The sequence below is a fragment of the Salvelinus namaycush genome, chromosome 33, assembly GCF_016432855.1.
Source record: "Salvelinus namaycush isolate Seneca chromosome 33, SaNama_1.0, whole genome shotgun sequence".
NCBI classification, from domain to species: Eukaryota; Metazoa; Chordata; class Actinopteri; order Salmoniformes; family Salmonidae; genus Salvelinus; species Salvelinus namaycush.
The window spans coordinates 33331505-33354645 of record NC_052339.1 but is presented as its reverse complement, the minus strand read 5'-3'; the positions used below and the strand labels follow the sequence as shown (position 1 = coordinate 33354645).

The following is a 23141-nucleotide window of genomic DNA, read 5'->3' as shown; positions in this document are numbered from 1 at the left end:
ATGACATCAATTTCTGGAATTTTCTAAGCTGTTTAAAGGCATAGTCAACTTAATGTATGTAAACTTCTGACCCACTGGAATTGTAATACAGTGAATTATAAGTGAAATAATCTGTCTGTAAACAATTGTTGGAAAAATGACTTGTGTCATTCACAAAGTAGATGTCCTAGCCGACTTGCCAAAACTATTGTTTGTTAACAAGAAATTTGTGGAATGGTTGAAAAACAAGTTTTAATGACTCCAACCTATGTGTATGTAAACTTCCGACTTCAACTGTAGGCTACTATGGTGACCATAGGTTAGGCTACTATGGTGACCATAGGTTATGCTGCTATGGTGACCATAGGTTATGCTACTATGGTGACCATAGGTTATGCTGCTATGGTGACCATAGGTTAGGCTGCTATGGTGACCATAGGTTAGGCTACTATGGTGACCATAGGTTAGGCTACTATGGTGACCATAGGTTATGCTGCTATGGTGACCATAGGTTATGCTGCTATGGTGACCATAGGTTAGGCTACTATGGTGACCATAGGTTATGCTGCTATGGTGACCATAGGTTATGCTGCTATGGTGACCATAGGTTATGCTGCTATGGTGACCATAGGTTATGCTGCTATGGTGACCATAGGTTATGCTGCTATGGTGACCATAGGTTAGGCTACTATGGTGACCATAGGTTAGGCTACTATGGTGACCATAGGTTAGGCTACTATGGTGACCATAGGTTAGGCTACTATGGTGACCATAGGTTATGCTGCTATGGTGACCATAGGTTATGCTGCTATGGTGACCATAGGTTATGCTGCTATGGTGACCATAGGTTATGCTGCTATGGTGACCATAGGTTATGCTGCTATGGTGACCATAGGTTATGCTGCTATGGTGACCATAGGTTATGCTGCTATGGTGACCATAGGTTATGCTACTATGGTGACCATAGGTTATGCTGCTATGGTGACCATAGGTTATGCTGCTATGGTGACCATAGGTTATGCTGCTATGGTGACCATAGGTTATGCTGCTATGGTGACCATAGGTTATGCTGCTATGGTGACCATAGGTTATGCTGCTATGGTGACCATAGGTTATGCTGCTATGGTGACCATAGGTTATGCTGCTATGGTGACCATAGGTTAGGCTACTATGGTGACCATAGGTTATGCTGCTATGGTGACCATAGGTTATGCTGCTATGGTGACCATAGGTTATGCTGCTATGGTGACCATAGGTTATGCTGCTATGGTGACCATAGGTTATGCTGCTATGGTGACCATAGGTTATGCTGCTATGGTGACCATAGGTTAGGCTACTATGGTGACCATAGGTTATGCTGCTATGGTGACCATAGGTTATGCTGCTATGGTGACCATAGGTTATGCTGCTATGGTGACCATAGGTTATGCTGCTATGGTGACCATAGGTTATGCTGCTATGGTGACCATAGGTTATGCTGCTATGGTGACCATAGGTTATGCTGCTATGGTGACCATAGGTTATGCTGCTATGGTGACCATAGGTTAGGCTACTATGGTGACCATAGGTTATGCTGCTATGGTGACCATAGGTTATGTTGCTATGGTGACCATAGGTTATGCTGCTATGGTGACCATAGGTTATGCTGCTATGGTGACCATAGGTTATGCTGCTATGGTGACCATAGGTTATGCTGCTATGGTGACCATAGGTTAGGCTACTATGGTGACCATAGGTTATGCTGCTATGGTGACCATAGGTTATGCTGCTATGGTGACCATAGGTTATGCTGCTATGGTGACCATAGGTTATGCTGCTATGGTGACCATAGGTTATGCTGCTATGGTGACCATAGGTTATGCTGCTATGGTGACCATAGGTTATGCTGCTATGGTGACCATAGGTTATGCTGCTATGGTGACCATAGGTTATGCTGCTATGGTGACCATAGGTTATGCTACTATGGTGACCATAGGTTATGCTGCTATGGTGACCATAGGTTATGCTACTATGGTGACCATAGGTTATGCTGCTATGGTGACCATAGGTTATGCTGCTATGGTGACCATAGGTTATGCTGCTATGGTGACCATAGGTTATGCTGCTATGGTGACCATAGGTTATGCTGCTATGGTGACCATAGGTTATGCTGCTATGGTGACCATAGGTTAGGCTACTATGGTGACCATAGGTTATGCTGCTATGGTGACCATAGGTTATGCTGCTATGGTGACCATAGGTTATGCTGCTATGGTGACCATAGGTTATGCTGCTATGGTGACCATAGGTTATGCTGCTATGGTGACCATAGGTTATGCTGCTATGGTGACCATAGGTTATGCTGCTATGGTGACCATAGGTTATGCTGCTATGGTGACCATAGGTTATGCTACTATGGTGACCATAGGTTAGGCTACTACGGTGACCATAGGTTATGCTACTACGGTGACCATAGATTATGCTACTACGGTGACCATAGATTATGCTACTACGGTGACCATAGGTTATGCTACTACGGTGACCATAGGTTAGGCTACTATGGTGACCATAGGTTAGGCTACTATGTATATGTAGATTGCTGAGGGTTTATTTTTTAATCCATTTTAGAATAAGGCTGTAACGTAACAAAATGTGGAAAAAGTCAAGTGTCAAATACTTTCCGAAGCCATTGTATCATCAAACTTCTCATCAGGTCTTGCTTGACTGACACCCAGCCTAATGTTTGTTATCTCTGAAATACACCACAAACTCATCACATATGTGGAGGGAAGTTCACATAGGTTTGCTGGGGTAGGATTTATCAGGCCATCAATGATCGAGAAGAGCACTCTCAAATTATTCTGATAATTAGTGATCAAGTTAGAGAAATTTGCCCTCCTGTAATATCTAATTGCCTTCTTCCCTATGCCAAATTGATCTATCAGAATATCATAATGGACCTGCAACTTTGACTTTCTCCACATCCGTTCTGCCTTTCTGCAATTTCTCTTTAATTTATTTGTTTTCTCTCTCATTGTTACGTTCCCCAGTTTCTGTGTTGTATTTGAGTGTGTGTGTTTCAGGAGATGGCTTCCTGGAAGCCTCCCCAACCAGCTGATTGGTCGACCCCAGGCTAATTGATGATTGGAGCTGACCCCGCCCCCTCGTCAAGAAGCAGCTGACTCTAATCACCATTGCCACCAGAAGTTATAAAAGCCAGTGTTCTGTTCAGAAGAAGGAAGAGCATGAGAAAGATTAGAGAGAGAGAGAGATTTTTTTGCTGGAGAATTAGATTGTGATATAGTGTTGGTTGTTTAACAGAAAGTGTGGTATGTAATGTGTTAGTTGTTGTTGGTAGCAGCTTTGATATGTTCTGTGTTTGTTGCTTTGTCAAAGCTTCTTTAGTGGCCTGAGTTAGTTTACTCAGTTTAGTTGTAAAGTGTTTGTGAAATTGTTAATAATTATTCTGTTTCATTTGTTCCCAGGGGGGAAGGGGAAGGCACTTAGGGAGTGCTTAGGCAAGAGGCCCGAGGGCATACATATACCCGTAGTATATTCACTGTCTAGGCACACTAGGTAAGACCTGGGCGGACCACCCCCTGTATTTTGGTTAGTGCACTAGGTGGTGCTAAGTTAGGTAAGTTAAGTGGGTAGGCAGGTTAGATAGGAGAGGGGGAGCTTTGATATTTACTTTCTTTGCTTTGGTTCCGTCCAGCCCCTTTTCCCCATATTACCGTTTAACTTCTTGCGACTATAGGGGGTGCTGTTTCAAATTAGCATAATTGTCTCTACAGATGAAACGGCTTCCTACTCAATTCTTGATCGTACAATATGCATATTATTGTTATTATTGGATAGAAAACACTATCTAGTTTCTATAGCCGTTTGAATTATGTCTCTGAGTGGAACAGGATTTTTTCTACAGCGAAATCCATGACAGGTTTTGCGAAGGTCTGAGAGCGAAGCTCTGATCTCAGTTCAGTTTAAAGGGGTGTGTATATCCTATGGAACGACACGAACTGCACCCGCCTTCCCCTGGATGTCAGTAACCAATGAGAAGTGGAATGGGCTTCCTACGTAGCTGTCAGAGGTTATAAAAGACCAAGGAGTGAGGTACGCCTTCTTTTCGACGTTGAACTTTACGCAGAGAGAGACCTCGGGATGCCATTTTCGAACGCTCAGTAATGAACTTTAGATATATCAGTCTGTAATTTAATTTGATATAGGTGTTAGAAACATCATAACGAAGCTATTTGAAACCGAGTTATATCAGATTATGCGAGTATATTGCTATTTTTCGGAATTTCCTCAGTATTGCGTAATGAGGATTTGGACACGTTAGGTAATGTTAGCAATTGTTAGCTATAGTTAGCTGCTATATCAGAAGTTGAATGCAACGTTTTACAACCAAGCAACGATTCTTTTGGACAAAAGTACCACTTGGCCAAGATTCCGATGGAAGCTCGTCGAAAAGTAGGAGCTATTTATGATGTTATTCCGTTTTTATGTGGAAAAATGTAAACTCAATAATGGTGAATAGTGATGCCGTTATTGCGGCACTAGTCTGGCTGTAACGCACACTGTATGTCTAGTAACGTTAATTTTAAAAATCTAACTCTGCGGTTGCATTAATAACTAATACATCTTTCATTTCATGTCCAACCTGTATTTTTTTAGTCAAGTTTATGAATAGTTTTCGATAAAAATAGTTGTATTATCATGATGCTCCCGGGCAGATTGCTTGAGTAGTTGGACAGTATTTCCATTGTGTAAGCACGATTTGTGCCGCTAAATATGCACATTTTCGATCAAACTCTATATGGATTGTGTAATATGATGTTACAGGAGTGTCATCGGAAGAATTCTGAGAAGGTTAGTGAAAAAATTAATATATTTTGGCAATGTTGACGTTATCGCTCTCTTTGGCTAGAATCTATGCTCTGGTAATGTTTGAACATGTGGTATGCTAATATAACGATTTATTGTGTTTTCGCTGTAAGACACTTAGAAAATCTGAAATATTGTCTGTATTCACAGGATCTGTGTCTTTCGATTAGTGTATGCTGTGTATTTTTACGAAATGTTTGATGATTAGTAATTAGGTAATACACGTTGCTCTATTTATTTATTCTAGTCCATTTGTGACGGTGGGTGCAATTGTAAACTATGAAATCTACCTGAAATATGCACATTTTTCTAACAAAACCTATCCTATACCATAAATATGTTATCAGACTGTCATCTGATGAGTTTTTTTCTTGGTTAGTGGCTATCAATATCTTAGTTTAGCCGAATTGGTGATAGCACCTGATGGAGTAAGAAACTGATGGAGTTAGAAAAGTGGTGTCTTTTGCTAACGTGGTTAGCTAATAGATTTACATATTTTGTCTTCCCTGTAAAACATTTAAAAAATCTGAAATGGTGGCTTTATTCAGAGGATATGTATCTTTCATTAGGTGTCTTGGACTTGTGATTTAATGTTATTTAGATGCTACTATTTAATTGTGACGGCAGCTATGCTGCCCTTAATTTGCTATTAAAGTTAACCATCACACGAGGAAGGCAGAATAGGTGGTGGAGTATTGTTCATACACTAAAGAAAATATGTAGCAACTTGAGAGGTAAGATAGCTTTTCTTAATAATGCGTTCAGTATTACCCTGTGCTTTGGGCAACAAGGTAGTAAAAAATCCCCAGTGGTGATCAGATAAAGCAACATCAACAATAGAGGATATGTCTATAGAAAGCCCCTTGGTAATAACCAGGTCCAGAGTATGGCTGTGGTTATGGGTGGGCCCAGTAGAAAGCCCCTTTGTAATAACCAGGTCCAGAGTATGGCTGTGGTTATGTGTGGGCCCAGTAGAAAGCCCCTTGGTAATAACCAGGTCCAGTAGAAAGCCCCTTGGTAATAACCCGGTCCAGAGTATGGCTGTGGTTATGGGTGGGCCCAGTAGAAAGCCCCTTGGTAATAACCAGGTCCAGTAGAAAGCCCCTTGGTAATAACCAGGTCCAGAGTATGGCTGTGGTTATGGGTGGGCACAGTAGAAAGCCCCTTGGTAATAACCAGGTCCAGAGTATGGCTGTGGTTATGGGTGGGCCCAGTAGAAAGCCTCTTGGTAATAACCAGGTCCAGAGTATGGCCGCGGTTATGGGTGGGCCCAGTAGAAAGCCCCTTGGTAATAACCAGGTCCAGAGTATGGCTGTGGTTATGGGTGGGCCCAGTAGAAAGCCCCTTGGTAATAACCAGGTCCAGAGTATGGCTGTGGTTATGGGTGGGCCCAGTAGAAAGCCCCTTGGTAATAACCAGGTTCAGAGTATGGCTGTGGTTATGGGTGGGCCCAGTAGAAAGCCCCTTGGTAATAACCTGGTCCAGAGTATGGCTGTGGTTATGGGTGAACCCAGTAGAAAGCCCCTTGGTAATAACCAGGTCCAGAGTATGGCTGTGGTTATGGGTGGGCCCAGTAGAAAGCCCCTTGGTAATAACCAGGTCCAGAGTTTGGCTGTGGTTATGGGTGGGCCCAGTAGAAAGCCCCTTGGTAATAACCAGGTCCAGAGTTTGGCTGTGGTTATGGGTGGGCCCAGTAGAAAGCCCCTTGGTAATAACCAGGTCCAGAGTATGGCTGTGGTTATGGGTGGGCCCAGTAGAAAGCCCCTTGGTAATATCCCGGTCCAGAGTTTGGCTGTGGTTATGGGTGGGCCCAGTAGAAAGCCCCTTGGTAATAACCAGGTCCAGAGTATGGCTGTGGTTATGGGTGGGCCAGTAGAAAGCCCCTTGGTAATAACCAGGTCCAGAGTTTGGCTGTGGTTATGGGTGGGCCCAGTAGAAAGCCCCTTGGTAATAACCAGGTCCAGAGTATGGCTGTGGTTATGGGTGCGCCCAGTAGAAAGCCCCTTGGTAATAACCAGGTCCAGAGTTTGGCTGTGGTTATGGGTGGGCCCAGTAGAAAGCCCCTTGGTAATAACCCGGTCCAGAGTTTGGCTGTGGTTATGGGTGGGCCCAGTAGAAAGCCCCTTGGTAATAACCCGGTCCAGAGTATGGCCACAGTTATGGAAGGGCCCAGTAACATGTTGGATAAAGTCCATAGAGTTCAAAAGATGAATACATTCAATGGCCTTGGAGTCAGTGTCTTTGTCAACATTATTAATATGAAAATTACCCAACACAATTATTTTATCGTACTTCTCAAATACAATTTGATCATAACGCAATACATTTCTTTTTCCATCTACATTTTAATATGACATTACTTTGAATCCTCCATATGCGCCGTTGATTTTTCTCCCTCGTTTCCAATGGGAAAAATGAAGGGGAAAACAAGTTTGACGTTTCCTTACGTTAACTGTGTGATTTTTTTTTAAACTAGAAAGCCCTGGTTGCTAGGGTCATTATTAGATGTTAGAAAGTCTGTTCAGCCATTTTAGCACAGTGACGTACCAGAAGCCTATGGTTTCAAGTGGCCAAGTGATGTCGTGTGATATTCTACTGCAATCTAGTGGACGAACTGGGAATCAGACATGAGATCTGATTACATCAGTGAAAAGGTTACGACTTCAGCTTTAAAAAACAAAGTTATAAGTTCATGTGTATATCACTCCTGCACAAGCCCCTGTGCTTTTAAAATGGCTGTGTTCCTATGGGAATTTGTGCATGTTTAGAGCTCCACCATTAGGTCAAATATGATAATTTTTGTTTGTGAGGCGATCGAGGAGTAGCAGCACGCAAAGTAGTCTAACAGTGTTTTGTGGCGTGGTGCAGATTCAGAGCTCCATTCACCTTGGGCTTTAGGATTTTCTCAAAGTGGGATTTGTCAAGGTTTTCAATCAACCCGTCATGCAGGACGACTGCACTGTGAAACACCCCTTTGATTGGACAAGAGGGAAACTTCTGACCAATGAGACCAATCACTCTGAGCACATGCTCAGAGACAGAGACATCACATGCCATCCATATAATACGGGCACTCCATTGTCTCTCCAGAATGACTATCTCCTGCTGTATGTCTGGTGTGGGGCTACTTCTGGAGAGTATGACGATGTACTCTCCACCTTTCTTCAAAAGGAACTTCACTGTTTCAAACCCCAGCCCAGAGAGACCACCTGTAACGATGTACACAGACTTCTTCTGGAAAAGCGGGGTTGGTTTAGGCAGCAACTGAATGTTGGACAGTGTGCCTTTGGAATCATCTTTACCCAGCGCCACAACAGACAGGAAGTCAATGCTACCGGATGACATTCTCTGAAAGGTAGAGGTGTCTAGAGAAAATTATATCCTGTCCAAATGCACAATAAATGTGTGGCCTAAAGGTACTGAGTGAACACTAGGGCTGTGGCGGTCACGACATTTCGTCAGATGGTGATTGTCAAGCAAATAACTGTCGTTCTCACGTTAATGAACTGCTGATGCAGACCTTTGGAACATCTACATTTTTAAAAAGTCTAATAAATCCATGTAATATAACATACACCTTCACAACAAATCCATTATTTATTTTAGACAGGTCTAAAGAAACAAGCTATAAAGAAAATATAGTCTATTTCAAAAGAACAGAATAGAACGGCATACACTGAGTCCTTATGTTAGGTCGAACACCTCATTATCTATGCATAGTCACTTTACACATACCTACAGTACATGTACAAATTCCCTTGACTTACCTGTACCCCTGTGCGTAGACTTGGTACCGGTACCCCTGTATATAACCTTGGGACTGTTATTTTATTGTCTTACTTATTATTACATTTTTTACTTTGTTTATTTAGTAAATATTGTATTAACTCTTTTTCTTGAAATGCATTGTTGGTTAAGGGCTTGTAAGTAAGCGTTTCATGGTAAGGTCTACACTTGTTGTATTTGGCGCATGTGACAAATAAAATGTCATTTGATTTAATTTTGACAGAGCTCTAATGTCCTCTGTAGAGACAGAGCTGATGTCAATCAAAGCCTAGGCTGATACAGTCCACCGTGTTCTCTGCTGATCAGTAGGTTATTACTCTGATGGAGTTTGGGAAAATTCATTACCTTCAGTTCCAGAACTATTTGACGGGATGTATCACAGCAGTTTCCAATATGGCCTCCCTGACCCTACTCAAACGAGACTTCCTCAACGTTTTGCTCAAGGTAATAAAGTTTGCCAAGAGTGTAGGAAATCCATGGCTCAAGACTTCCTTAGCATATGTAAGGCATCTAGACTTTGAGCTCAAGTGTTGCTGCATGGATTTTGATACTCCTACCTGGTCAAAAAAGACCAAGACCTTCCATCCGAGAAGACCCATTGTCCTCAGAGACTACACATAAGTCATTGTGGAAGAAGTATTCTTTAACAACAGGAGAACGGCTCCCAAGATATTTAATCATCACATGTTTAAACTCAACCAACACTCTTCCTTCTTTGTCTGTAAAGCAACCACATACTTCATAGTGATCAACACCTTCATCAATTGCTTTCAGATACACAATAATTGTCTTTTGCAGGGGTTCAAGCACCGCCAAGTTGCCTACTGTAGCAGGAAACCCGGGCCTTCCAAAATATCTATGTGCTGCTGTAACAGGAGCAAGTTGCATCAGGAAGTCTAACACTACAGGGTGAATGCAGTATTCATGCAACTGAGACAACAATTCTTCTGGAACTGTGACAACTGAAAAAGCCTCCTTAAACTCATCAAAGACGGCAATAGGTTACAGTCATAGAGCCTCCGTGTGTAGCAAAAGTTAGGAGCTATATAATCAATGGAATATGGAATTAAAAGGACGAAATAGTTAAAAGTTAAAGGAAAGGCTACAACAACAAAGAGCCAACAGGTAGACTGCTACTTCATGTTCTGAATGGGGATGTTGTTGTAGGTCGTAGGTTTGCATTAGTTACTGACCATGCTCCCCTCACGTGGATGGCTGGTAAGAGAAACAATAACAACAGAATAGCCAGATGGTTTCTTGCTTTACAACCGTTGTGAGTCCCTCCTCCCAGCAGAGGGAGGAGGGAACCAGCAGAGGGAGGAGGGAACCAGCAGAGGGAGGAGGGAACCAGCAGAGGGAGGAGGGAACCAGCAGAGGGAGGAGGGAACCAGCAGAGGGAGGAGGGAACCAGCAGAGGGAGGAGGGAACCAGCGAAGGGGAGAGAAGAAGAAAATAAACCATCTCTGGAGGATGGCCACCGAGAGAGAGGAGCTATCCACGAAGAACCATTAAGACGGTGACAAATCTGTGATTGTTGTTATAGTTTAAAGATAATCATCTGGTGTTCCTGTGTCATCTAATGAAGAAAATGCATGTTGTTCCTTGGGAGATTCCCATTGATTGTGTTGGAGTGTTTGTATTGTCAGAAATCTCTCAATAGAGAACTGTGTTCAATCAAGAAAACCTACTCCTGACTCGTTTATTCCACCTTTCCGCCAAATTACTTGGTCCGCTCACACTAATGAAAAAGATATTGTGTTCCTTGAAATCTTTTTCAAGATTACTCTGATGACCTTCCTAAGCATAGCCACGTTATTATTTTTCCAATAGCATATATGAAATATATTTATTTTGACTGTTAGAATGTTTGAGTCAAAATCCCTTTTCTAGTGTTAAATTTCAATCACACTAACGTTGAACTTCTGCGAAACCGATTAATCTACCATTAATATCATCAACATAGTCTACTTGCATGTAATTAATAGATGTGGTAAAATAAGAAACATGACACTCGAATGCATTGTTTATTCAAATGAATAAACAATGTGAAAAAATAGACACTACAGAAAAAACTATATTACACAGTTCGATGGACTGAAACTCAATATGACTAAATACAAATTAAATATGAAATCTCACACATATATATATTTACCTTTGCAATGCATGACACAAACTCAGTAACAAAAACAAAGAATGTGTTACCTTTAACCTATAACCTGTAATCTTTAACATATAGATTGTGTTTGTGTGCTTTTCAGAATGACTTAGACATTCGTATTCTATAGATTCCTACATATTACAACTATGACTCAAATATAATTACATTTGTCAAATGCAAGTCAGATTTACTAAGCATTTACGCACAATGTGTTATATTTTCTTCCAATAGGGGGTAAAACACCACAATCAAAGCTACAGTGTACACTTTACCATAATGTCCTTTATCATTAACTTTATTTGACATTTTTTTCTAGCTTCCATGTCTGATAGTTATCAGTAGAAACGGGTTGCAAATCCTGCAGCTGAAGTAGTGCTGAGCGACTTCAAGAATGAATGACCACCCAGCCCAGCAGTTTTTAAGGACAGTCAGAAATTGTTTTCACAAGCAATATTATCATTCCCTTTCTGTTTAAATTGATAGGTATTATCTTGAGGGTTATCACCTGCATCTTCTTCATCGCCAACTTTAGCGCCGCAGATTCCAAAGAAAGACAAAAAAACGGGGATAAACACTATTCCGTGGACGGCTCCAAACACAATGACCAAGAACATGATCTTAAAGAAGGTCCTGAAGATGTAGCTCTCAGCTGCAGACAGGGCCACCACTCCTAAGATAGTAGACACAGCTCCTTGTATGATAGGATAGCCCAAGTGATAGACAGCATCTATGGCCTTCTCATTAGCAGTTCTCTTATTGCTAGAGACAAAGGCATAGGAAATGTGAGCGGAAAAGTCCACTGAGAAACCGATGCAGATGACAAGATTGATCATGGATACAGAGTCTAGATTGACATCCCAAAATGCCATGAAACCAGCAACACCCACTATGACAGAGGCAATGGCAAAGGTCACCCACAGAGAACATATTGGGTTGGGAATCAACAGGAGAGAGATCACCAGCATGGCAAGAGTGGCAACTACAATGTTTTGGATGGTGTTACTAACAATGACTGCATATTGGTCAAAGTATATGAACGCAGGGTGGTAAACAACCAACTTTACTGGACAATCATTAGCTGTCTCTCGAAGCTCATTCAACATGTTCTTTTCATCAACAGCTGTACTGACATTGACTGTCTGAATGAACACACGTGAGGCAAATATTGTGTTGTCTGTAAAATTCACATCTTGTACAAAATCAGACCTCTCAAGAAATGCAGACAAATTACGTTTGAATGTATTTTCCTCACTTAGATTCAAATTGGTCATCTTTCCAAATGCAAGATATTGATTGAGCCAAGATATGGTCCCGTTTTGAGAAACCATTGGTAGACTTTCAAAGTTTTGAAGGCAGGAGTCAAGACTATTCCGAGCACTTTCATTCCAATATTGAAACTCACTGTCTGTCACAACAACCATAACATTTGGACCATACTCTGAAAAGAATTCATCCTCATTATCGTAATAGCTTCCCACATATGAGCTATCAGCTGCTAGGTTTTTAAGGTCTATGCCCTCTTTGATTTGGAAGCAACCATAGATGCTTGAGCCCAAATATCCAGCATAGAGCAGGATCACAAACCCCTTGGTCCAATTATTTGTTAGAAATGGACCATAGTACGTCTTAAAGAAGTTGTTAATTGGCATTGGTTCCTCTTTTCCCGTTCCATGATCATAAGCTCCCCCTACGGAGCAGATATTATACTTTTCAGAATTCTCCACTGGTTCTGGAACCTTCATGCAGGTCAGCCAATGTCTGTTGCTCTTTTCACGTCTTCCATTCAGTGCCAGAAATGCACCAAAGAAGGTGATGTTGTACAAGTAGCAGAAGAGCACAGCTGTGCCAGTATACATACAAAAGGACTGTACAGAACCAAAGGGAGTTAACAGACCAATATAGAAAGCCAGGGCATCAGTTAGTGTTGTGATGGTGATAGAAACAGCTGCCTCTTTGTATGTAGCCGCCATACGATCCTCTACGTCGCCATGAACTTGAGTCTGCTGCCAGCAAGAAATCATGATGAACATGTCGTCAACACCAATTCCTGTGGAGAAAAAAGGGCACCGTTTTACAAAATGTCAGATCTTGTTTCTACCCGTGTTCATTCCTGTGATCACATCTGTTAAGATCACGATCCGAGTACATTTCATATCAGGTCAAAACAGGATGTCAGTTGCATTGGTTTATTGTATCATAATGAGAGTTTGTAAGCTTACCCAGAATCAGGAATGGAGCTGTTGCCACAGTCATAGCGAAGGGCATCCCACAGTACAGCAACAACCCAAAACTGGACAACACTGCCATACCAGCTGAGAGGACACCAAAGGTCGCCACCCACACCTTATTCCTAACACAGTCCAACCTAGACAAACACAACATTAGTCCCAGCGTGGGTAAACGCTGCTAAGTAGTGCTCTCAGTAGTGCTCTCAGTAATACAGTCACAATATGCCTTGAAAACAGTAATGTAGTCACAATGTGGGGTCGACTGATTTGAGCCACATATCTAGTTTCAGATAATAAACACTGTTATTATCATTTATATATATTGACTGATGATGCGGAATCGTATAGGACTCCAACGAGTGGTTCTGGAATTGGATTCTCAATCCTCATATTGATATTAAATATTAGCGATAGCGATATTACTGTGCGACGAAAGACATTGCAAAACAATTTGTATATCGATGTCGTGCCCATCAGAATGTTTCAACCTCTGTGTTGAGAAGTCGTGTTGTTACTGTCAGTTCCTGGTTCCATTTGATTTCAATCACTTTTGAACGTAACTTTCGATAATACTGAACAGAAAAATATGCAAGCAACATGTAAAATGTTGGTTTAATGAGCTGAAATAAAAGATCCCCAAGGTTTTCCATACGCACAAATAGCTTATTTCTCTCAAATTTTGTGGACACATTTTTTCTACATCCCTGTTACTGAGCATTTTTCCTTTGCCAAGATAATCCATCCACATGACAGGTGTGGAATATCAATAAACTGATTAAACATCATGATCATTACTTCTAGGTAAAATCCCAGAGATGACTAGGTGAAACATCTGTCTGTGTGCCCTGGAGCAAGGCACTTACCCCTAATTACTCCTGTACATCCCTCTGGATAAGAGCGTCTGATAAATGACTCAAATGTAAATGCTGAGAATGAGTTTTTCATAAAATAGTTTGTTTGTTTGTTAAAGTCCTTTCTGACATGTCTTTTAAAAACTATTGTGGGTCACAATGTGGATTTGATTTGGATTTAGCCCTGAATCTAGCTATTTTTACAGTCAACACTGTCATTACGATTTTCTATCGATCTGTCCTATGTTCATTGTCCTATATTTATTGAAATTATAAAAGATACCTTATACAAGATGTGATTGAAAAAGTGATGGCCAGGGCATAGGTCAATGAGAAGAGGGGAATGATGGAGTCAGAGCTCTTCTCAAACTCTTCATCTCTTGATATTGATGTAAAGTAAGATATGGTCATCTGCAAAGACAAATAAGAATATAGATACAAGACCATATTCAGGTAACATTAGTAAAACAACTCAAGATGTTTGAATAATCAAATTATCTTGACGTTACATGTTTTTTTTAATGGAGCTTAAATGTGCAGTTTGATCAATTAGGCTGTAGGCCTAAACATGGTGAGAAGACACCCATCCTATACAAGTTAACAAAATAACATGTCATATGTTTCATCTCTAAAAGGATGTACTCACGCCTTCTTCTTGTTGCATCATCGACGCAGTCTCTATAAACTTCTGCAGCCACATCGTAGTTACAGTCTGGTTGTCTTCTTTTAAGAAGTAAAAAAGTCGAATTGCCTTTGCGCTTTCAATTTCAGTTGACCCAGTTTTCAGTTTCACACCACCAATTTCAGATGCGATGAAAATGTTGTCATGATACGGGTAATCAATAGTTGTTGTGGTAACATTGGGAGTTTTTACAATATCAAAGATTGAATTTGACACGCACACATCACCTTTCTTAACACAAAGATTTGAGAAATTAAATGTTCCTACTTCAATGGCTTTCACGTCCCTGTCAATATCAACAATTTTAGTAAAAGCAGGAATTGTGAGGATATTTGCTGTAGGCGTAACAATTATGAGAGATGCAAAGGTCCCTTCAGTATAGAGCCGCAAACGAGAGAATTCGTTATCATTCTGTGGAAAGTATTCTTTAACTACTCGTCGTTCGTCTTTCGCCGGTCCATTCATAGGTGTAAACATCTCTTCAATGCCATTTGCTTCTCTGTCCGCAAGGAAGTAAAATCCTCCGCCAAGACACGCAGAAATCAACATTGGAAGAATAAAAAACCACCAGTGGTGTCTACCAACAAAACGCCCAAGTATTTCAAATCCTCTAGCTATTGGTTTCTCAACACAGTCTGTGTTGCACCCAGCCATTTTCTATTCTCCTTTTCAACTTGTGGTATTAGAAAAAAAAACTTGCCTTGAATTATATCTGTTGACGTTACAGTCATAAGCTATACTTCCTCTGAACATGGTAACATGATAAGCTTCCTGTGAAGAGTTTTTCTCAGCAATAGCTCTGCCAGCCCTGGTGCATCTCTGATCCTATCACAGCCATGACTGCGTCAGGGCAATAAATGTTTACACATTAACTAATAAGGTGGTTTATCTGTTTGTGTTGTGATAACATCACTAGGTGTCACGCCTGCTCCAGCTCCCCCTCCCTGGCGCTCGAAGGTGCCAGGCTCCCCCAGCATTATGCACTCCTGCCACCATCAGTACACACACACATGCCTTCCCCCCGTCACGAGGATCAGCGTATTACTGGACTCACCTGGAATCAATCACCTGTGTCAATACCGCCACTATATCTGTCTGTTCCCAAGGTCTGTTCCCCGCTGTCTTTGCATACCTGGTTCTGATGCTGTCTCTGTACTGTTTGATGTCTGTTCCATATTAAATGTTCTACTCCCCGCACCTGCTTCTCTTCTCCGGCGTCGGTCCTTACACTTGGAGTTCATCGCTAGGATGCAAAGTTTCATCTTTATTAATTAACATTGCTTGTGTAATGTTTTGTGCAATTTCAGGGGTTGCCCCTGTGATGACTTCCCTGTCAAAAGTACAGTTTGATAACAAACGGGTGACCTGTTAATCTAAACTTCATATTGATGTACCGGCATATAAACACACACCTGTCAAAAGAGCCCTAATCCATTGTTATTCACTTTTGGGTCGATAATGTTTGAGTATGATAAAAGACAAGCAAATAAATTGTTTCATGTGTGTAACGACGACGCCGGGAGACGGGAAGCAAGTGCAGGTAGTGAGTTTAATAATAAACAAAACAGAGAACAATACAAGAGTAAAGTACAGACAAGGAACAACATCAATATTTCCTGGGGAACTAAGGGAGTGCCAGATATAGGGGAGGTAATGAGAGAGGAAATGGAGTCCAGGTGAGCCTAATCACGCGGAGCAGGTGCGCGTAATGATGGATGCCAGGTGCGCGTAATGATTGTTGCCAGGATCGGTGGTTACTAAACCGGCGATGTCGAACACCGGAGGGGAGTAGACGTGACAGTACCCCCCTCCCCGACACGCAGCTCCAGCCACAGGACGACACCGGCCTAAGGGACGGCCCCGAGGATGAGGATGAGGAGCGGGCCGGTCTGGAAATCACGGATGATGTTGGGATCCAGAATGTCCTCCACCGGAACCCAACACCGCTCCTCTGGACCGTACCCCTCCCAGTCCACCAGGTACCGGAGCCTACCCCCATGACGGTCGGGAGTCCAGTAGGGATCTGACGGCATAGGCGGGACCTCCCTCGACATCCAGGGGGGTGTCATGGGGGATAGCCTCAGCCATGGGATCAGGAACCACCGGCCTGAAAGGGAGACATTAAAGGAAGGTGAGATGCAGTAGTCACTGGGGAGCTGTAATCTATACACCACCTCATTGACCCTCCGGAGAATCTTGACGGTCCCACAACCCACAAACCGGGGGCTCAGCTTCTTGCAGGGTAGGCGGAGTGGGAGGTTGCTGGTAGAGAGCCAGACACGATCCCCAGGATGGAACAAGGGAGTCTCACTGCGGTGGCGGTCTGCCTGCTTCTTCTGACGGTGGACGGCGCACTGGAGTCTCACACGACTGATAACGCAGAACACACTGGAAGGGAGTCAGCCCAGTGGAGGATTGACTTAATGAATTCTGAGCATACTCCACCCATGGAAGGAATTGGGCCCCCTCCCCCTGCCGGTCCTGGGAGTGACTCCTCAGGAACCTCCCCAGCTCCTAGTTTATCCTCTCCACCTGCCTGTTAAACTGAGGCCGGTACCCGGAAGTGAGGCTGACCGTGACCCCGAGCTTCTCCATAAAGGCTCTCTGTACCTGTGATGTGAATTGGGGGCCACGGTTGGAAGATGCTGTCCTCCGGAAGACCTGCTGAAACAATGCATCAGCAACCTGGAGAGCAGTAGGGAGACCATATAGAGGGATGAAATTACATGATTTAGAAAATGTGTCCACCGTGAGAGGAGGGGAACAAAGTCAATGGACAGATGAGACTAGAGACGCTGAGGCACGGGAAGGGGAAGGAGCTTGGAGCGTGCCAGGGAGTCTTAGTTTGGGCACATACAGAACAGGAGTTACTTTAATTTACTGACTTTGTTGTCCCCATGGGGAAATTTCGTTGCTGTGTCATGTACAGTACACGTTTAAAGTGGCGTTTAAATAACAAAACAAAATGACAATACAACTTTCATAACAGTTACATACCAATAAAAAGAGACTAGACTGCTGGCCTTACTGGGTCAATATGAACATTAGCCCGAGCTATTTAGGAGGGATATCACACCTGGCACAAATGTTTGTCTAGTTGTGTTATTTCTGCTGAGGGGTGCCCTATACCTGCACCCAGAGGGGAGTAGTTCAAAGTCCGGGTACAGGGGGTGGCTTGGGTCTAAAATGATTTTGTAAGCCTTGCGGAGCCTTGACGTAGCGAGCAACAATACTTTTCAGAGAGTGATTGTATAGTACGGGTGATCCCAGGATGTCCAGCGACAATATCTGTGTGTGCCCAGGTCAACAGCCGCTCCCTTATCCCCGTGTGAATGTAGAAGCGCTCAGGAAGACAGGTAGTGGGAGCGGGTTCCCTCTCCAGAGCCTGGGGAATGTCCACATCTACGTCCCAGACCACAGTGGCTACGTCATGAGAGGGAATAGGAAAACATGTCCTCCGGCACTCAGGTGACCACTCTTCGATTACAGTCACAGCCGTGTATATCCCCCCCAAGCAGATACCTCGACGGCCCTGAAAGAACTTCACTAGACTCTATGTAAACTAGAAACCATATATCCTGAGGCTTTTTTTTGTAGCTGGGGGTTTTAACAAAGCTAATTTGAGAACAAGGCTACCTAAATTCTACCAGCACACTGATTGTTGTACCCGCTCGAGAAAAACATTGGACCATTGCTACTCTAACTTCCGCGATGCATTTAACGCCCTCCCCCGCCCTCCCTTCGGCAAATCTGACCATGACTCTTGCTGCTCCCCTCCTATAGGCAGAAACTAAAACAGGACGCGCCTGTGCTTAGGTCTATCCAACGCTGGTCTGACCAATCGGATTCCACACTTCAAGATTGCTTCGATCACGTGGACTGGGATATGTTCCGGGTAGCCTCAGACAATAACATCGACGTATACGCTGACTCGTGAGTGAGTTTATTAGGAAGTGCATTGGAGATGTTGTACCCACTGTGACTATTAAAACCTTCCCTAACTATAAACCGTGGTTGATGGCAGCATTCGGCACAAAACTGAAAGCGCGAACCACTGCATTTAATCATGACACGGTGACTGGAAACATGACCGAATACAAACAGTGTAGCCATTCCCTCTGCAAGGCAATTAAACAAGCAAAGCGCAATTCAACGCCTCAAACACAAGACATGTGGCAAGGTCTACAGACAATCACGAATTACAAAAAGAAAACCAGCCCTGTCGCGGACATCGACGTCTCACTCCCGGACAAATTAAACAACTTCTTTGTGCGCTTTGAGGCAATACAGTGCCACTGACACGGCCCGTGTGGGCTCTCCTTCAACGTGGCCGATGTGAGTTAAACATTTAAACGTGTTAACCCTCGCAAGGCTGTCGGCTCTGACGGCATCCCTAGCCGCGTCCTCAGAGCATGCGCAGACCAACTGGCTGGTGTGTTTACGAACATATTCAATCAATCCCTATCCCAGGCTGCTGTCCCCACATGCTTCTAGATGGCCACCATTGTTCCTGTTCCCAAGAAAGCTAAGGTAACTGAACTAAATTACTATCGCCCCGTAGCACTCACTTCTGTCATCATGAAATGCTTTGAGAGACTAGTCAAAAATCATATCACCTCTACCCTACCTGATACCCTAGACCCAATCCAATTTGCTTACCGCCCCAGTAGGTCCACAGATAATGCATCTCCAACCCACTTTAATAAATAGATTTAATAATGGTATAACTAGTCACTTTAAATAATGCCACTTTAATAATGTTTACATATCCTACATTACTTGTCTCATATGTACAGTTGAAGTCGGAAGTTTACATACACATAGGTTGGAGTCATTAAAACTTGTTTTTCAACCACTCCACAAATTTCTTGTTAACAAACTATAGTTTTGGCAAGTCGGTGAGGACATCTACTTTGTGCATGACACAAGTAATTTTTTCAACAATTGTTTACAGACATATTATTTCACTTATAATTGACTGTATCACAACTCCAGAGGGTCAGAAGTTTACATACACTAAGTTGACTGTGCATTTAAACAGCTTAGAAAATTCCAGAAAATTATGTCATGGCTTTAGAAGCTTCTGATAGGCTAATTGACATAATTTGATTCAATTGGCGTTGTACCTGTGGATGTATTTCAATGCCTACCTTCAAACTCAGTGCCTCTTTGCTTGATATCATCGGAAAATCAAAAGAAATCAGCCAAGGCCTCAGAAAAAAATTCCAAACGCCTGAAGGTACCACGTTCATCTGTACAAACAATAGTACGCAAGTATAAACACCAAGGGACCATGCAGCCGTCATACCGCTCAGAAAGGAGACGTATTCTGTCTCCTAGAGATTAACGTAATTTGGTGCAAAAAGTGCAAATCAATCCCAGAACAACAGCAAAGGACCTTGTGAAGATGCTGGAGGAAACAGGTACAAAAGTATCTATATCCACAGTAAAACGAGTCCTATATCGACATAACCTGAAAGGCCGCTCAGCAATCCACTGCTCCACAACAGCCATAAAAAAGCCAGACTACAGTTTGCAACTGCACATGGGGACAAAGATCGTACTATTTGGAGAATTGTCCTCTGGTCTGATGAAACAAATATAGAACTGGATGGCCATAATGACCATTGTTACATTTGGAGGAAAAAGGGGGAGGCTTGCAAGCAGAATAACACCATCCCAACCGTAAAGCACAGGGGTGGCAGCATCATGTTGTGGGGGTGCTTTGCTGCAGGAGGGACTGGTGCACTTCACAAAATAGATGGCCTCATGAGGGAGGACAATTATGTGGATAAATTGAAGCAACATCTTAAGACATCAGTCAGGAAGTTAGAGTTTGGTCACAACTGGGTCTTCCAAATGGACAATGACCTCAAGCATACTTCCAAAGTTGTGGAAAAATGGCTAAAGGACAACAAAATCAGGGTATTGTAGTGGCCATCACTGAAAAATGGTGGCCACTGAAAAAGCATGTGCGAGCAAGGAGGCCTACAAACCTGACTCAGTTACACCAGCTCTGTCAGGAGGAATGGGCCAAAATTCATCCAACTTATTGTGGGAAGCTTGTGGAAGGCTACCCGAAATGTTTGACCCAAGCTAAACAATTTTAAAGCAATGCTACCAAATACTAATTGAGTGTATGTAAACTTTGACCCACTGGGAATGTGATGAAAGAAATAAAAGCTGAAATAAAATGGTGATCCTAACTGACCTAAGACAGGGAATTTTTACTCTGATTAAATGTCAGGAATTGTGGGAAAACTTGAGTTTAAATGGCTGAGGTGTATGTAAACTTCTGACTTCAACTGTATATACCGTATTTTATACCATCTATTGCATCTTGCATTTGCCGAACGGTCACCGCGCATCCATATATATTTAAATGTACATATTCTTATTCCATCCCCTTACATTGTGTGTATAAGGTAGTCGTTGTGAATTTGTTTTAGATTACTTGCTAGATATTACTGCACTGTCGGAACTAGAAGCACAAGCATTTCGCTACACTCGCATTAACATCTGCTAACAATATGTATGTGACCAATACCATTTGATCTGATATTCTGAAAAGAATTGATCCTCATTTTCATAATAGCTACTGACATATGAGCTATGCCCTCTGATTTGGAAGCAACCAAAGATGCTTATTAAGCCACGAATGAACTTGTAATGAACACGGACACAAGTATCTTACCAAACCTGGCAATATGCTTAGACAGTTGTGAATCTAATAAAATATAACAAACTGTATTTACCTTATTCAATTAAGTTTCTGACAAGTTGGAAAACAGTTGAGTAAAACACACATCATTTTCTGCCTTGTTGTTTTCTCTGAGAAAGTAGAAGAGTTGAACAGCCAGTGCACTAACAAAAATATCTGTATTCAAAACTACTACCACCAGGTTCCCCAAAAAGACCGTTTTTGACGATGATTTATGATAAGGAAAGGTAAAGTTGAATTGCACTAGCTGTGCCTGTCAGTGACATCTAACATGTAATTTTGACAAAGACATTTTTTTCCTGAATGATTCATAGGAAAAGTACAGTTTGTTATATTTCACAGCTTCACAACTGTCTGGGCATATTGCCAGGTTTGGTGAAATACTTGTGCATACATGTTCATATGTGGCTTTTATGTATCATGACCTGTGACCATCTCTCTAACTCTTCCTTCTAAATATCTCCTCGAATGCTTTAAGATGACTTTGAAACAGCGGTGAGAGACCCATTGCTCCATTCGGGATACAGCCGCTGTCACGACTTCCGCCGAAGTCGGCTCCTCTCCTTGTTCTGGCGGCGTTCGGCGGTCGACGTCACCTGCTTTCTAGCCATCGCCGCTCCATTTTTCATGTATCCATTTGTTTTGTCTTGTTCCCTGCACACCTGGTTTTCCTTCCCCAATCACACTACATGTTTTTATTCCTCTGTTCCCCATCATGTCTTTGTGTAAGATTGTTTGTGTTACGTGTGTATTGTTGACGTGCCAGACTGGCTTGTTTTTTCCGTGTTATTTTTCACAAAGATGTTTATTGTTAAACATAATTCTTGTGACTGTTTTGCGCGTTTTGCACTTTTGCCTAAATAAAGTGTGCGCCTGTTCACAAATCTCTGCTCTCCTGCACCTGACTTTGCTACCAGTATGCACACATCTGACAGCCGCAAATAAAGAAAACTCAGAATCATTCTAAAGGAAAACGTTTTTTGACCAAATGTCTCTACTTTTTTTTGCAGGCCCGTCCGTCGATGTAAACTGGACCTCTATGCCATGCACCACTCTCTTCAAGGAAGTAAAATCCTGCCCTATGTCCTTCAGAGATGATCAAGGGGACAAGTGGAAACCACCATGCATTTCTCCCCAGCTTAAGATCCAAGATTATGAAACAAGATCGTGAGACCGGTTTTTCAATGCATTCTGCGTGACACGAAGCCATGGTCACTGGTTAAGATGTAAGAAGTTATTATCAAAATGTCTTTAAGTACAGAAGAAGACCTGTATGGAGTTTAAAAGTGCTGCCAGTGGAACCGCTCACTAATTGGCCGCTACTCTGTGAGGTGCAACCTAATAAACATTAAGAAATAGGAACACGTCAAACAATACACATTAAGAAAGAGGAACACGTCAACAATACACATTAAGAGAGAGGAACACGTCAACAATACACATTAAGAGAGAGGAACACGTCAACAATACACATTAAGAGAGAGGAACACGTCAACAATACACATTAAGAAAGAGGAACACGTCAAACAATACACATTAAGAAAGAGGAACACGTCAAACAATACACATTAAGAGAGAGGAACACGTCAAACAATACACATTAAGAGAGAGGAACACGTCAACAATACACATTAAGAGAGAGGAACACGTCAACAATACACATTAAGAGAGAGGAACACGTCAACAATACACATTAAGAGAGAGGAACACGTCAACAATACACATTAAGAGAGAGGAACACGTCAACAATACACATTAAGAGAGAGGAACACGTCAAACAATACACATTAAGAGAGAGGAACACGTCAACAATACACATTAAGAGAGAGGAACACGTCAACAATACACATTAAGAGAGAGGAACACG

General features: G+C 42.3%; 1 protein-coding gene across 2 annotated transcripts; it reads right to left on the bottom strand.

Annotated features, from left to right (window-relative positions):
- Nucleotides 1–10706: 10706 nt before the first annotated feature.
- LOC120027854 (patched domain-containing protein 3-like) lies at nucleotides 10707–15290 on the bottom strand. 2 transcript variants are annotated; one of them, XM_038972930.1, is made up of 4 exons: nucleotides 14518–15290; nucleotides 14155–14282; nucleotides 13012–13157; nucleotides 10707–12839 (listed from the first exon to the last, which is right to left on the bottom strand). In XM_038972930.1, the coding sequence occupies exons 1-4, from the start codon at nucleotides 15205–15207 to the stop codon at nucleotides 11221–11223; spliced, it is 2583 nt and encodes an 860-aa protein (XP_038828858.1). In that variant the 5' UTR covers nucleotides 15208–15290; the 3' UTR covers nucleotides 10707–11220. The 2 variants fall into 2 exon arrangements, with proteins under 2 accessions (XP_038828858.1, XP_038828859.1); XM_038972931.1 differs by lacking the exons at nucleotides 14155–14282; nucleotides 14518–15290 and having other exon boundaries at nucleotides 13012–13843.
- Between the last annotated feature and the right edge of the window lie 7851 nt (nucleotides 15291–23141).